The 17,471-nt window shown below is 41.1% G+C and overlaps 1 protein-coding gene across 1 annotated transcript in view; it reads left to right on the top strand.

Annotated features, from left to right (window-relative positions):
* Nucleotides 1–447: 447 nt before the first annotated feature.
* Nucleotides 448–17,471, top strand: part of DPYSL3 (dihydropyrimidinase like 3) — a 124,113-nt gene continuing 107,089 nt past the window's right edge. The window contains exon 1 of the mRNA XM_019661429.1: nucleotides 448–1,086. Coding sequence (XP_019516974.1) covers nucleotides 706–1,086 — 381 coding nt within the window. The 5' untranslated portion in view covers nucleotides 448–705. The remainder of the gene's footprint in view (nucleotides 1,087–17,471) is intronic.

The raw sequence follows: 17,471 nt of genomic DNA, 5'->3' as shown, positions 1-17,471 counted from the left end.
CCCCCAATTCAGGAGTTCTTTATTTGAGAGTGCAGGTTTCCTGAGGCAGATTCTAGAACTGGGAATTCTAGAATTCTAAAATTAGGATGAGACTTGTCGGGATTATGGGTAAGCGAAGTCTAGGATTGTGAGTCTGATAAATCTGAGTTTGTGGGTGTGTGTGTGGTTGTAAACCAACACCCCTGAGCCAACTAGGTGTAAGTGCACACGCAGGGCAGAAAGTCTTGTGTTTGTGAGGCAAACTCCAGAGCTGGTGTGGGGAAAGCAAGGTTTCCATGCAAGTTCTGGAGTGTGAATCAGGCTCGTTGGGAGAGCGGGAAGTGTGTGTGTGTGTGTGTGTGTGTGTGTGTGTGTGTGTGTGTGTGTGTGTGTGTGTGTGTGTGCTTGCGTGTGCGCGCGCGTCAAGTTGGGATTTCTGCTTTCTATGGGGAACAAGGACGCGTAAGCCTGTGAGGCCAACTTAGGGTCGGTGTGCGCGAGGAGGGACGGCCGGGCGGACCGGCTTGGGGTCCGGGAAGCAGAGCGCTGCGCCGCGCTGGCTGGCTGGCCGGGGACTGGCAGGAACCGGAGCAGCACTGCCGCCTCTGGCGCGAAGGCTCAGGCGCCTCCTCCCGCCCCAGTCACTGTGGCTCCGCGCACGCCGCCGGCAGCTGCCCTTTCCGCCTCTGGGGAAGAAAACCCGCGGGCCGCTGTCGCGCTGCAACCATGGCCTCGGGCCGGAGAGGCTGGGACAGCTCCCACGAAGACGATCTGCCCGTGTACCTAGCCAGGCCGGGCACCACAGACCAGGTCCCGCGGCAGAAGTACGGAGGCATGTTCTGCAACGTGGAGGGCGCCTTCGAGAGCAAGACGCTGGATTTCGATGCCCTGAGCGTGGGGCAGCGGGGCGCCAAGACACCCCGAAGCAGCCAGAGCAGCGTCCACGGCTCGGGGAGCCGACCGGGGCTGGAGGGGGATCCCCCGCGCAGGGGCCAAGGCCGGGAGGAGAGCAGGGATCCCGCGCCCGCGTCGCCCGCGCCCGCTGGGGTAGAGATCCGAAGCGCCACCGGCAAGGAGGTTTTGCAGAACCTTGGTCCCAAGGACAAGGTAAGGGGGCCTGGGTCTCTTCTCCGCCTGCCCTCGCTCGCCGCTCGGCCGGGGGCGCCATGGCCCGGCACAACTTTCTTTTGCTCACTTTGCATGGGGCTGGGGTGCTAGGAGGAGCACAAGGGCATCCTCCGCCGAGTGTACCGTGACCCCCTATCCTGGACCTGGATTCACGCGTGCCCCCCATGGCAGCATCTCTGCTCGCGGGTCCCCCTGCCTCCCTGCCGCAACCCTGGGCCATTGGTTCTGGGTGGGTGTGTCAGCCGGACCAGTCCAGGAAGGCGTAGTGATTTTCCAGCCCTTCTCTCGTCGGAGGAACCAGACACAATTGTCTTGACCTCCTCTCTGACCCTAGATGTAATCTTCACCCGAGTCACCAGGGCAGAGGACAAACTGGGGCTGGGAAAATGGGGTCATCTCCATAGTGCCCGGATGAAAGTACAGGATGGGCGGCCTCCCGGCTCACTTTTCAAACATCAGCTCTGTCCCTGAAACTTTTCGGTGTGGAGCCACTAGACTAAACTATCTCCGGGTCTTGCATGTGCCCTAGATCGACATTTCATCTCTGTGTTTTAAGGTGTGTATTTGTTTACGGAGCTTGACCCAGGCCTGGGTACCACAGGATTCCAGCTGTCTCTGGGAGAGTATCCTTGTGTTTTTGAAAATAGATGACAGTGTTATGGGTGCACATTAAGCTAGCACAAGCTGCAAGTTGACTGTTTTCTTACATGGACCAAAGCCAATTTCTTGTCTTTGTATTTTCAAGGAACTCCTGTCACACTAAATAACTGAAGGTATGGCATTGAAATCCAGCTTGCCCTGATTTATTTGGTTTATCTTATAGAAAGTCAGAACCCTAGTTCAAAAAATTTGGGGCCTAGGCAGGGCTGGAGTACTCAAAAGTTCAAACTGATGCTTTTGACGTTGAGGACAATAGTAATCAGATATGTCACCCTTGTCTTGATAACTGGCTGCAAAATCCAGCCACATATATTATTCTGCACTAATACTATTATGAATAATAACCTGAAATGAAAATGTCTGCCTCAGAGCAATTACAGTTAAAGCTTACCCAAGTTGTGGATGTTTTTCCATTAAAATGCAGAGAGCCAGGGAAAGGACAACACATCTCTCTCCACTGTTTGATTTTTGGACGTTTTAAAAAAACAAACAAACCTTTAACTATTGATACTACCAGGGGAAAGCAAGTCCTGTTTAAAAGTGCCATTGGAAAGCAGCACCAGTGTCCCTTGGAATCACTTAGTGTGTGATTTTCACCTCATCTTTAGAATATGGGGTTCCTCTAGACCCTGCTCAAATACACTTTTAGGAAAAACTTCAAATCTTTAGGGAAGAGTTTGGCTGATTTCTCAACTGAAGAATGGCCCTATAGGATGGTGATTGCCTCTCTTCAGGCCTGAGTTGATCAGTGTTGAAATGTTCCCTTCCTGACTCTTAAGAGGTGGAAGGAGGGATAGAAAAGGTCAGTAGAAATTGCTGTGAGTCAGTGCCGTTCCCTTTGCTGAAACACCCCTGATGTAAGCCAGATAATATGCCTGGTTTGCAAGATGTAAGAATGGTAACTAGAGAAAGGGAAAATGTTCCTTCTTTAAACCCAACAATTCTCTCATTTTCCTTCCTTTTGTCTACCCTATACTTTTGGATCCTAATTGAAAAATAATAATACAACCTAAGCATCAGCAGATTTCTGGAGCTACATGGTTATTTGTAGGTTCAGGCTTGCTGTTGACTTCATCCAGGCCATGTTATTATCTCTAGTTTCGTTGAATCACACTGTTAAAAGAGATAGCATAGGTTATCTACTTCTATACTTGCTGATTATTTCCTTGAGGGTAGAGATTGTGTGTTTGGATTCATCCTTGTGCCTGGCACATTGGAGGCGCTCCATAAATGTTTGATACATTAAACTTCCTTAATTAAGCCATATATATTGCTACATAGATGCAGTATGATCATCTGGGTTCTGTTTAACTGCTGTCATTTTCAGGGACCTCTCTATCTCAGGAAACAACTTTTAGACAACTTTACTTAAAAAAAAACATAAATTAAGCCTTAATTGGCCTACCTGTCATTTCTACAAGCTATTTGTAGTTCCGACCTTTTGAAATATAAGAATAAATGTGTTCCCTTATTCTGAAATATTTTAATAATTTGAAGCATGTAGACTAGTGTATCTGTCAGAAAAGGCTGGATAACGCCACAGTAACAAGCAATCCCCAAATTTCAATGCCTTATTCAAACAATGAGTCAGCAGGGCAGCTGTGTTCATCATTGCCCCTCAAAGTCCTTGATTGATGGAATTTCCATGACCACACAGTCACGGTGGGAAGAGCGTGTGGCAAACTGCTCACAGACTCTTAAACTCCCACAGCGAAGTCACGAACACGCCTTATGCTCCCATTTTATTGGCCAGAGCATATCATCTGAAGTTCATGCCCAACTTCAGAAAAACTAGGAGAGTGCAATCTTACTGTGATCCTGTAAGACAGAGATTAGAAGTATATATTTGGAAAATAACTTTAATATTTCTTCCAGATCTGGGGATGGACTACTGGGGTGAAATCTGGCTCATCCCTGACAAATTTTGTGACTATCACCATGTAACTTGGCCTCTGTGCCTCAGTTTTCTCATCTGCAAATTGTGATAACAGTGACTACTTTGCACATAATAAGTATTCAATACATATTAATTACTGTTACTCTTTGATTTTTACTGCCCTATATATGTTTAAGGGCAATTATCACATTCTCCCTAAAATTCTCTTTTTTAGCCTTATTATTCCTAACTTCTTCATCCCTTTCTTGTATGATCTGTTTACCATTTTGATTTCCTTTTCAGGGTATACTATATTTTGTAAATATTCTTCTGAAAATACAGTGTCCAGAACTGAACACGGTGCTGCAGACAGGATATGGCCATGGCAGAGTGCATTTGGCTAGATAATTCCCTTGGTTTATACACCACATGTGCTTCCTAGTTCAAGGTTACATCTAATAATTCAGCATCCATGTCTTGCTATTGTCTCCGTAGTAAGTTCCTTGTAATTCAAACCTTCAGAAATTTTCACCTAAGCTCTCCATTCCATGCTGCTACAACTGAACTTAAAACCAAAAGGAAAAAGAATAATACTTTAACTATAGGATTTTATTTTTCTTCCTGCTATAATATTCATTACCATCTTAGCTCACCTTTCTATTATACCAGTATAGTTTTGAGCCTTAATTCTATGATACACACCCCTACCCCCAGCTTTGGACCATCTGCAGATCTGATAGTGAGTACCCCTTTTCCAGCACTTTCTATGTGCCTAGAAAAATAAAATTTATATATATATATCCTTTTTTTTTCTTACAAAAATGATTATACAGATAAGGAAGTTGAAACCCAGGGACTCTAAATTATTAGCCCCAAATTACATGCGTAATAAGTAGGGAGCCAGAATTCAAACTGATTTCCATAATTCCAGAATCCATCCTCTTTATAGACTGGGAGGCTGCTTCTTTATAGACTGAGAGCCTGCTTCTTTATTTGGATTCAATTGTGTCTGCTCCTGACATGTCACTCTGATGCAGGGCAAGGACAGATCTTCCCACCACGTCTCTAGAAACCTTCTTCCATCTTGGAGATCAGTTGCTCAGTTTTTGTGTACAGTAACTGCAAAACCCTATTCTTCCAAGTTCATTGCAAAGTTATCAAAAGAAATTTGTTAAAAATGTCTTGATAAACTCAAAATATACTTTGTCTCTAGCATACCTGTCTATTACTCCTACCACAAGAAAATGAGTTTAGTTAATTAATAAATAAATCATGAAGGAAGTAAATAGCAGGTGTTTGGCCAGAATAGAAGTATAAAAATGTTTCTGATATAGTCTAAATCCCAGGTTTGATATGTGACTGGATATTTATATTGTGGCTCTGGACCTACCTGTAAACACCTTGTTAAATTTTATAGTTAGGTTTTTCTCATGATAAGCATTCGTATTGCCCAAATCCTCCATGGTTGGTTCATACAACTTTTTGTTTATAATTTTTGATAGTAAGTACATAAAAAAGCAATTCTAACTGAAAAGTAAATATTTTCCACCATTTCTCAAGATGGTTTCCAGAATTTTTCCAGCAGTGAAATTCCTAAAAGAAGGAGAATCATGATATATGATCATCAACCAAGAGCAAAGGATTTAATGTCATCCAGTGACAATAATGACACTGATTATCTGGTCTATTGATAACTCCTTCAGGAACTGTGGGTCATTTCTAGTTCCTTGCTTCCCACATGGGCCACTATTGTGCAAGGTGTTTTCTTTGTGAAGTCAGTGGGGGTTCTAGGTGTTGGAGGACAGACTTTGAAACAAATGAGATGTGGCCCTTAAGTTTTTATCATATGTCACTTGCCATCTTGGCCCTGGGTGAAAAGTTTTCAAAATTATTTAGAGACATTGAAATTCTCCTCCTGACCCTGCACAAGGGAAGACAGCTGAAAATAGAGTTCTAGCTTTATAAAGGCCTCTGTAGCCATCAGAATCCAAACCCTGTAGTATAAATTCATTTTACCTGGCTGCTCTGACAAATGAAAGTTAGCACTTAAGCTAGGAAAAGAATGGCGTTTGCTTACCTGGCCCTCAGGCCACACTTGAATTGGGGAGTATATTTACTTCCCCAAACTTGGATGTGTTTGAAATCTTTCAGAACTGAGGTTTACTTTGACAGTGAGCATTTGAAGAACATAAAAAAATGTGCCTTCCAAGTAATGCTTCGATTGGCAGAGTTCCCTCAAAGTAATGGTCCCCGGGGATGGGGTTTTGCTGACGGCTCTTGTAAGTAATGTTTAAGGAGGCCAGAGACTGTCTGTGATGCTTTTCTGTCAGTGATTTCTACCTCTGATTCTCCTTACGATTTATTTCCACTGGGTATTATCCCTTTGAGGCGTGCTTCTGTGAGATAGTGGATAAAGCTTACTAGGAACAGGAAATTTGGCGGAGGAGAATGCAGCCTGTGACGGGAAGCTAGCCCTTCATTTTTGAGGGGAGGCAAAAAAGTCCATTTAGGCATGTGAGCATTTTTTAAATATTCAGCTTCTAGGAAAATATAATACTAAAATTTATCTGTACTTGTAACTTGAACTCACATGGCATTCAAAAAACAGTTGTACTCCATCAAAAAACAATGAGATGAGGCAGAAAAAAAAAAAAAAAGAAAGAAAAACTAAACCAAAATCACTGCATAAAGCATTAGGAGTCTCAGCTTGGAGACCCCACCTTTAACCAGCTGTATCACTTGGGCAAGTTACCTCCTTTCTCTCTGAGCTGTAGTTCCCTCCTTTCCATAATGAAGGGACTGGAACAGGTGGTCACTATGGCCATGGGTGTTAAACTTTTTTGATTGTGCACCTCAAAATTTTTTTGAGCATGCTGTCTATATATGTACATGTATACGCACGTGCATATATATATAAATGACATGCACAAATAATGTATTCATATCCTGTAAGCATTATTCAATACAAATAAAAAGTACAAACGAAAAAAGAAGAGCTATCAGCATAAATACCAATAGAAACGCTGATATTTTTTCTTGTACCTGAGTAGCTTGTATTGCCTACATAGTTGGGTGAGTACCTGTGTGACCAAAGCCATGACAGTCAGTGGTTCCAATATTCTAAGGATTAATGAGTTCATTGTCAGTCTCAGTTCTTCAGGGAAATATGCCCCTTTAGGGACCAGTATCTAAGAGAAAAGCTCAAAACTGCTGAAGGCTGTGAGGAGGCTACAGACCAGGTGCTGGTTAATGTTCCATGCACCATTAATATAATGAGGAGTCCCCAAATCTCCCTCACCCACTAATTTTTTTCTTTACTCATTTATTCAAGAAACATTTCTTAAGCACCGGCTATGTAGGTGCACAGTCAAAAACTAGTACTGGAGAAGCAAAGATGAACCAAACGGGGAAAAAAAAAATGAGGAAAACGTAAACTATATTTCCACTTAATCTCCCAGAGAAAACTGCCGTTAACACGATAGTGTATTTTCTTCACGTGTGTGTATGACACATGCATTTTTCATTCCAAAATAAAAGTTGGAAACATGCTGTGGTATCTGCTTTTAAACTACTTCTTTTGCACTTAAAAAAAATAACAATAACTCATTTTTGAGAGCAGTTTTAGGGTCCTAGCAAAATTGAGTGGAAAGTACACAGCTTTCCCATATTTCTCCTGCCCCCACACCTGCACAGCCTCCCTCATTTTCAACATCCCCACCAGAGGGGGACATTTGTTATGATGCATGAACCTGCATTGACACATCATAATCACCCGAAGTCCATAGTTTGCATTAGGGTTCACTCTTGGGGTTGTACATTCTGTGGATTTTTTTTTTTTTTTAGCTGAGCCATCCTGCCACCTGTTGGCAGCTCAGCGGCAGCTCAGCTCAGGCTGGGACTCGAACCACTGTTGCTCAGAGCTCACACTCTTGAGCGAGCTCTTAACCAACTGAGCCACTCGGCCAGCCCCATTCTGTGGATTTTGACAAAATGTATAATGACATGGATTCACCATTATAGTATCAGACAGAGTATTTTCACTTCCCTAAAAATCCTTTGTGTTCTTCCTATTCATCCCCACACTAACCCCTCTGACCCCTGGGAGCTACTAATCTTTTTATTGTCCCTATAGTTTGGCCTTTTCTGGAATGCCATGTGATTGCAGTCTTACAGTACGTAGCCTTTTTAGATTGCCTTCTTTCACCCAGGAATATCCCTGTAAGCTTCCTCCATGTGGTTTCATGGCTTGAGAGCTCATTTCTTTTTAGCGCTGAATAATATTCTATTGTGTAGATGTACTATAGTTTATTTACCGTTTATTTATCCATTTACCTACTGAAGGACACTTCGTTCGCTTAGAAGTTTTGGCAATTAGGACTAAAGTTGCTATAAACACCCACATACAGCTTTTTGTGTGGGCATACATTTTTGATTCGTTTGAGTAAATATCAAGGAGTGTGATTGCTGGATCATACGGCAAGAGTATGCTTAGTTTTGTAAGAAATGTCTGAACTGTCTTCCAAAGTGGCTGTACCATTTTATATTCCCACCAGCAATGAGTGAGAGTTCCTGTTGCTCCACTTTGTCACCAGCCTTTGGTGTTGTCACTGTTTTGGATTTTGGTCATGTATAGTGGTATCTCATTGTTGCTTTAATTTGCATTTCCCTAGTGATGTGTAGTGCAGAGCATCTTTTCATGTACTTACTTGAAATCTTTATATTTTCTTCAGTCAGGTGTCTGTGTAGGTCTTTTGCCCATTTTTGAATTGGGTTGTTTGTTTTCTTATTTTTTAGTTTTAAAAGTTCTTTGTATATTTTGGATAACGATCCTTTATCAGATGTATCTCTTGCAATATTTTCTCCCAGTCCGTGGCTTCTCTTTTCATTCTCTTGACATTCTTTTTTTTTTTTTTTTAAAGATTTTTTATTGGGGAATTGGGGGATGGGAACAGACAAGTTGCTGTCCTTTTGTTCTTCAGTCTAGTTGTGGAGGACGTTGCTTCACTGGCCCAAGTTGGCACCATCATTGCACTCTTCCCAGGTGAGGCAGATCAGTCGCCGGCTTCTGCATGGCTGCTCACTGCGGCTGCTGGCCGCTCACGCTGGCTGCTGGCTACACACGGTAGCCCATGGCAACCCACTGCAGCAGGGGCTGCAGCCTACGCCATCGCAGGTGACTCACAGCAGCCCAGCTCCAGGTTGAGCTGTTGTTCAGCATTTTAGCTGTAGAGGGCAGTGTCACTGGCCCTCATATGTGGGATCTGAACCGGGGCCTTCTGGCATCCCAAGCCAGCTCTTAACCAACATGCCACTCGGCCAGCCCTTGACATTATCTTTTGCAGAACAGTAATATTTTATTTTAATCAAGTCCAGCTTACCCATTATTTCTTTCATAGATTGTGCCTTTTCCCCAAAGGGTATGGCAATGTCATACTCAAGGTCATCTAGGTTTTCTTCTATGTTATCTTCTAGAAATTTTACATTTTTGCATTTTACAGTTAAGCCTGTGATCCATTTTGAGATAATTTTTGTGAAGGGTGTACGATCTGTAACTAGACTATTTGGTTACATGTGGTTTTCCAGTTGTTCTTGCACCATCTGTTGAGAAAGATTATCTTTGCTACATTGTATTGCCTATGCTCCTTTGTCAAAGATCAATTTACTGTATTTATTTGGGTCTATTTCTAAACTCTCTGTTCTGTCCCTTTCATCTATATGTTTTGTTCTATTTTTTTTTTTTGTCAATACTGCATTATAATAAGTCTTGAAGTTGGATAGTGTCAGTATGATGTTAGCTGTAGAATTTTTTGGTAGATGTTCTCCATCAAGTTGAGGAAGTTCCCATCATTTTTAGTTTGCTGAGAATTTTTATCATGCATGGGTCTTGGATTTTGTGAATGCTTTTTCTGTGTCTATTGATATGATCATGTGATTTTTCTTCTTTAGCCTGTTGATGTGGTGGATTACATTAATTTTCTACTATTGAACCAGTCTTGCATACCTTGGATAAGTCCCATTTGGTTGTGGTGTATAATTCTTTTTATACATTACTAGATTTGATTTGCTTTAATTTGTTGAGAATTTTTGCATCTATGCTCATGAGAGATACTGGTCTCTAGTTTCCTTTTCTTGTAATATCTGTCTGGTTTGGGTGTTAGGATAATGCTAGATTCATAGGATGTGTTGAGAAGTATTCCCTTTGCTTCTGTCTTCTGAAAGAGATTGCAGAGAATTGGTATAATTTCTTCCTTAAATGTTTAGTAGAGTTCACCAGTGAACCCATCTGGGCCTGGTGCTGTCTGTTTTGGAAGTTTATTAATTGTTGATCAAATTTATTTAATAGATATAGGTCAAGTTTATTTAACAAATATAGATTTATTTAATAGATATAGATCAAATTTATTTAATAGATATAGGTCTGTTCAGATTTTCTATTTCTTCTTCTGTGAGTTTTAGCAGATTTTATCTTTTAAGGAATTAATCCATTTCATCTAGCTTATGCTATTTGTGGGCATAGAATTGTTCATGATTTTCCTCTGTTGGTCTTATAATATCCATGGGATCTGTAGTGATGTCCCTTTTTTTATTTCTGATATAACTAACTTGTGTCACCTCTCTTTTCTTAGTTACTGTGGCTAGAAGCTCATTGATTATTTTCAAAGAACCAACTTCTGGTTTTGTTAATTTTCTTTATTGATTCCTTGTTTTCAATTTCATTGATTTATGTTCTAATTTTTACTCTTTCTTTTCTTCTGCTAACTTTGGGTTTAATTTGTCTCCTCTTTCTAGTTTCCTAAGATGAAAACGTATGCTATTGATTTTAGGTCTTTATTATTTTCCAATATATACATTCCATGTTATAAATTTCCCTCTAAGCACTGTTTTAATTGCATCTCATCAATTTCAATATGTTGCATTTTTTACTTTTATTTAGCTCAAAATATTTTTTTTTACTCATGAACTTTTTTTTATTAGTTTCAGGTTAGCTCAAAATATTTTTAAATTTCTATTGCTGCTATTCATCTCAGTTATACATAATACATAAGCATACATATGTACATATGCATGATTGAATACATTTCTGCTATTATTATTTTGAATAAACTGTTATATGTTAGATCAATTAAGAATAAGAAAAATAAAAGTTTTTATTTTATCTTCCCTCATCTTTCTTCAGTGCCCCCTTTTTTTTTTTTTATGGAGATCCAAGTTTCTAACCTTTGTCTTTTTTCTTCTCTATGAAGAACTTCTTTTAACATTTCTTGGGAGGCAGATCTACTGCCAACAAATTCCCTTAATTTTTTGTCTAAGAAAGTGTTTATTTCTCTATCATGTTTGAAGGATATTTCTCAACATCAGAATTCTAGGTGGTTTTTATTTCTCTAAGCACATTAAATATTTCATTCCATTCTCTTCTTGTTTGTATGGTTTCTGAGAAATTGGATGCAATATAATCTTATCTTTGCTTCTCTATAATTAAAGTGTCCCTTTTTCCTGTCTTCTTTTAAGATTTTTGTCTTTTTAATTTTCTGAAATTTGAATATGACATGCCTAGGTATAGTTTTTTTTGGCTTGGTGTTCTCTGAGCTTCTTCGATCTGTGGTGGTTTGGTGTCTAACATTAATTTGGGGGAAATTCTGAGTCATTATTGCTTTAAATAATGCTTCTGTTTTTTTTTCTTCTCTTCTGGTATTCATACACATATTATGTGTATGTTACACATTTTGTACTCGTCCCATAGTTCTTGGCTATTTTGTTGTGTTTTAGTTAGCCTTTTTTTCTCTTTGCTCAGTTTTGAAGTTTTTATTGTCATGCCCTCAAATTGAGAGTTTCTTTCCTCAGTCATGTCTAGTTTAGTAAAGAGCTCATCAAAGGCATTATCCTCACAGTGTTATTTATTTTTAGCATTTTTGGATTATTTTTGTTGGAATTTCCATCTCTCTGCTTACATTATCTATCTATGCTTGCATGTTGTCTACTTTTTCCATTGAAGCATATTAATCATAATTTTTCTAAATTCCTGGTCTGATAATTCCAATGTTCCTGCCATATCTGACTCTGGTTCTGATATTTATCCAGTCTCTTCAAACTGTGTTTTTTGCCATTTAGAATGCCTTGTACTGTTTTTGTTTAAAGGTAGATGTGGTGTATTGGATTAAATGAACTCCAATAAATAGAACTTTAGTAATGTAGTGGCAAGGCGTGGAGGGACAGGAAGCATTCTGTAGTCCTGCCATTAGGACTTCATCTTTAGGTTAGTTGGCGCCCCTGGACCATGGACTTCACCGCCCTTAGGTGGAATAGGATGACTGGAAGGGGCTGGAACTGTATATTTCCCTTCTCCCACGTGGAAGGCTAGAGGTGACTGGTTTGGACTTTCCCCATCCCCCTCAGGTAGGTTAGGCTCTGGCAAAATAGTTTCTCTTAAAGGCAGGCTTTAGTAAAAAGAATAGAGTGCTCTGGTGTGTTTCAGATGGTTCCTTTTTCCCTCCCCCTTTCAAAAACAGGAGGAGATTTTTCTCTGCTATTCATCAAGAGGTCCTAGGAGAGCTCTTGGAGGTAATGGTCAAAACTGTGAGGGCCCTTCGATAACTGAGTCCCCCTGGAGTTTTTAAGAGTTGTCCACACTGAGTTGCCAGCAATCTGTCAACAGCAATTGAGGTTTTCCTACCCTGGTTGGTTCCCATAGAAGTGTTTGCTTGTGGGTTTCTGCTCAGGTAAGTTATGATTCTCTGTATCTACCCGTCTGTCCAATTTTTTTGGGGGGGTGGGGGGGGGGAAGCAGTTTCCCTGTGACCTCACCTTTCTGGTGGATCTAAGAAGAGTTGTTGATTTGTTAGTTTGCTCAGCTTTTTATTTGTTGTTAAGATGGAGTGGCAACTTCTAAGCCCCTCACATGCTGGACCGGAAACCCCAAACTGTATTTTTTAAACTTAAGTGATTTAGGCCTCTTTACAGAGCATCAACGATTTTATGAAACATGTTTTGCAATGGCCATCTAGGACTCCATTGTGAGGTATCATACATTTAATTACCAATTCTTTTTAATCGAATATTTACTTTTTTTTTCAGTTTTGATTTTACTTTATTTTCTCTTCTTTTACTATTGTAAATAAGGAGGCCATTGGTCTCCTCCTAGCTAAATCTTTGTACACATTCATTTCATTATCATTTGACAATGGAAAATTCTTAGAAATGTCCACATGTGGTGTGGTCATTTTTACGTTACAAGAACACCGAGCATGGGATGGTTACTTCCTATATGAAACTTCACAGGCAGGACTCTAGGGTGTAGAATGCCAGAGAAGCCTTTTGTGTAAATTCTATAAGAAAGAGGGGTGCAGCCTGGACCACATTGCTCAACAGCAAATGAGATTAAGGGGCCACAAGAGCCTGGTACGTGGGGACAAAGTAACGGACATGGGAAGAAGAAGATTGTAAATCTTAGCTGGAGATAAAAACATCGAAAGGAAGAAAGTTAAAGTTGTAAACGGAAATCCACTAAAAGAATAGAACTTTTCTCTACTAAAGTAATTCTCACCTTACTCTATTGAACTTTTACTTTTTTTTGGATTTGAGGACACACATATGAAGTTCAGTGTGTGTTTTAATGGACAGTCCATATATGGAATACTAATTTATGCAAGGCACTGCTGTCTCTAATCCTCACGATAACTCTACAAAATAGGTATCAATACCTACATAGTCTGGAAGAGAAACTGCATCTCGGAGACGTTACTTGACTTCCTATAATTATACAACCAGAAACGGACCAAGTCAGATTCAAACTCTAGGCCTGTCTGATTGCTTTTCATGCACCACTGCACTGTTCTCCTTTCACGTGGTAGCAGCTAAGCATCGGTACTGAATGGGATCCAGCACCTAGAGCTGGCTTGGCTAAGAGAATTATCCAAAATAAAATGCCAACTAACTAGTGGGACTTTCTGGAAAGCGATGAGAGAACGGGGCTCACAGAATCGAACCGGGAGAGCAGAATTTTGTCAAGTCCAAAAAGTGAACACAGTAGCTAAATTAGAAAACATCAGAAGCTCTGAGGCCCTAGAAAGTGGCCAGGAGATAGAGAAAGAGAAGGAAGAATTGGAGCGGGACTAGGACAGTTGTCATGATAAGGCCCAAGTGCCTAACGATCATTTTTATTGTGTGCCATGGCTTGCTGGGGGGTCGGCCTGATATGAAGGCCAAGGGCAGATGGTATTCAAAGGATGGTGGCAGAAATCGGGCTCAAACACAGGTCTACAGGAACCCGGAGCCCACTCACGGCCCATCCTGGACAGGCTCTGTCGAGGGCAGAACCACATGGTTTGTTTTCAAGCAGCTAGACTATGTACTAACAGAAAAGATGCAATGCTTATGTGTATTTGGAAGTGGGCTAGGGAGGGGCTGTTTATCGCTAATATTCCCACATCCTGTCACTTAGAAATAAATAAAACCAATGAAATGGAAAGTTGCGTGATAAATGGATACTGAACGAGAAGGAAAAAAAAATACAGTTGATAAATGATCACATCTCACACAATTGATAGGAAAGGAAAACCTTTCCAGAGATATAACTTTCTCCTACACACCACCAAGGGAGAGCTGGGAAGCCAGCCAGTGGTACATTTAGGGAATTTTTTAGTGAGATTACAGGGTGGGAAACATGGAGTTTCAAATGGGTGTGGGTGATTTGAAAATGAAGGCAGTATTTGGCAATGCGTGCTAAGATTTTGCAAACAAAGGATGAGATGTCCCTTGATTGTCTACAATAGGAGTCTGCAAACGTTTTCTATAAAGGTCCAGAAAGTAAATATTTTAGGCTTTGCAGGCTGTAAGGTGTCTATCGTAACTACTAAACTCTGTATAACAAAAGCATCCATAGACAATATGTAAATGAATGCGGTGGCTATGTGCCAATTAAACTTTATTTACAAAATCAAGTGATGGGGGGCCGGCCGAGTGGCTCAGCTGGTTAAGAGCACGAGCTCTGAGCAACAGGGTCACTGGTTCAATTCCCACATGGGCCAGTGGTGCTGCACCCAAGCTGAGCAGCTGCTGAGCTACCAACAGGTGGCAGGATGGCCCAGTTGGTGAGAGCACGTGCTCCTAACAACAAGGTTGCCTGTTTGACTCCCACATGAGATGGTGGGCTACGCCCACCTGCAACTAAGACTGAACACGGCACCTTGAACTGAGCAGCAGCGAGCTGCCGATGGGCAGCCAGATGGCGACTGGACTTGGAGCTGAGCTAGCTGCACCCTCGAAGCTAAGATTAAAGGACAGTAACTTGTCTGTTCCCCTTCCCCAATTCCCCAACACTGTTCCCCTTTCCCAATTCCCCAATAAAATCTTAAAGAAAAAAAAAATCAAGTGGTGGGCTGGATTTAGCCTAAGGGCAACAGTTTGCCTACCCTTGGTCCTGAATACAAGAAAAGGGGCACAAGGAAGTATGTGTGTGTGTGTGTGTGTGTGTGTGTGTGTGTGTGTGTGTGTATGTTTGTGTATTAGAGTGGCAGAGTGAGTAACAGCAACTTTTCAATATGAAAAGATTCAGACATTTAAAATAGATATGGTAACTTCACAAGACAATCTAAAAGGCTCAACAAGAAACACGTATTCCCTTCTTCAGTATTTCTGAGATTGGGGGAAGGAATTAAAACTACATATCTGACAATGAAGAGAACAATGCACGATATTTTAGAGAATGCATATCTATGACGTGGAGGCGAGGCTTTGTAAAAGGGAGCGTTTGAGATCTTGCTCCCTGGCATTTGTCGTCAGTTTGGCTCAAATAAATTCTGATAAAAATTAAAACAAAAACAAAAACAAAAAACAGAAGAAAAGGGGAGGTTCAAGAGAATAACCTGGAAATGACAGTGGGATGTAATTCAAGGAAGCCCAAGTGATGAGGAAGAAGGAGATCAAGTTTAAAATAAGCATTTACTGGAGTGCTAGGAAAGGAGAGCTGTGAAGGCAGCAAACAGCTTGGAGCTGCACAGAGGAGAAGCAAGTGTGGGAAGTAACTCTTCTTGGAGCATTAACAGAACACGACATAATTAAGTGAACAGAGAGAGACTGCTAGGCTCACTCGTCCTTGAGACATGTCAACAGGTTAAAAATGTGGAGCTTTGGGAGCTGAAAGAATGACTTGGCCAATAAAAGTATGATTAAGAATTTTCAGGGTAAGGGCGGGTGTTCTTGGGAAGGTGTTTATTACCTTTTGGAAGATGTGTGCTCACCGCATGAAATCTAACTGAGGGCTCAGGAATTCAGCACGGGCTGGCTCCACGTGAGGCATGCAGTCAGAGGCAATGGCCATGCAGTCACTCTTGCACTCATTTTTTCTTTTATCCATTCATGGGTCCAACAGATATTTACCGAGAGTCCACCGTGAACCTCTTCCAAGCCACTAGAAATCAGAGATATCTATCAGGTACTGAAAGAGGTGATGGTAGCTTCAAAATGAGTGCTCAGAAGACCGCTGGGCCTTGGTCAGGCCAGAAGAAGAGAGGGCAGGAAAATGATATTCACAAAACGATTTTCTCCACCACGAGGCAGGTGCATCCAACTAGACTGTACAATCTCAGAGCTAGAAGCAATTGCAAAGATTACTTTGTCTCTTTCATTTATAAATATGAAAAATGAGACCTTCAGAGGGGAATAAGGATGAAACATAAACATCATTGAGTGCTTACTCTATGCCAGGCACTGTTTTCTTTTGTTGTTGTTTTTACTGTGGTAAAATATATGTAACATAAAATTACAATTTAACCATGTTCAAGTACAATTCAGTGGTATTAAATACATTTACAGTGCCATCATAACTATCTTGTTCCAGAACTTTCTCATCACCCCAAAAGGAAACTGTACCCATTAAGCACTAAGCCCCCACTACCCACTCTCTCCAGCCCCTGGCAACCACGAAGCTGCTTTCTGGTCTCTCTAGATTTCGCTATTCGAGACAATCCACATAGATGGAATTCTACACTATGTGGCCCCTTTTGTTCGTTTGTTTGGCTTATGTCACTTAGCATAATATTTCAAGGTTCATCCATATTGTCCCATGTATCGGTGCTTTATGCCTTCTTTTGGGGGTGGGTATTGTTCTGTTGTATGGATGGACCACGTTTTGCTTATCCATTCACGAGCAGATAGACATTTGGGTTGTTTCCATTTTGAGGAGGTTGGGAGTAAGGCTGTGCCAAGGCACTTTTTAAAGCATTTTACATTTATTTAGTCTGCTCACAAAAACCCTTGGAGGGAGGAACTATAATTACACCTATTTTATAGATGAGAAAAGAGAGATTAGGTCACATGTCCAAGTTACACAGTTAGTAGAAGGGGGACTTGGGGGGGTGGAGCTAAGAACCAAATTTTCTGTTTCCCCGCCTAGTACTCCTCCATTCTCCCCACTCACTCAGCTCTGCGAGGGCACTCGCCACACACTCCTGACTGCTGGTCCTCAGTGTCCACAACAGTCACATGTGCTTAGTATATTTGGTGTCAATGAGTTGACTTCAACCCCTTTGCTGAATAACACATGAAAACAAAAGGAAGGGCTGGCAATTATAAGAAGTCACTCTATGGTTTGTGATAGTACATACACAGAACAAGTGATCCAGTAATAGGATATTATAAATAATTTATGACAGAGTCATATAACAACACTATAAAGACATTAAAAATGGTGCTGTAGAAAAATAATGGCACGAAAAAGTGTTTGTGGTTTCTTAAGTCCCTCAGCCCTCCGAAAGAAGGTGTTAGCAACTCCTTGGGTGGGAAAACCGAGGGGTAGGGAGGTTAAATAACCTGCATGCACTTAGCTTGCAAA

This window comes from Hipposideros armiger, unplaced genomic scaffold, assembly GCF_001890085.2.
Source record: "Hipposideros armiger isolate ML-2016 unplaced genomic scaffold, ASM189008v1 scaffold_11, whole genome shotgun sequence".
NCBI lineage: Eukaryota > Metazoa > Chordata > Mammalia > Chiroptera > Hipposideridae > Hipposideros > Hipposideros armiger.
Note: the sequence above shows the minus strand (reverse complement) of the source record. Positions and strands in the feature narration are given on the sequence as shown.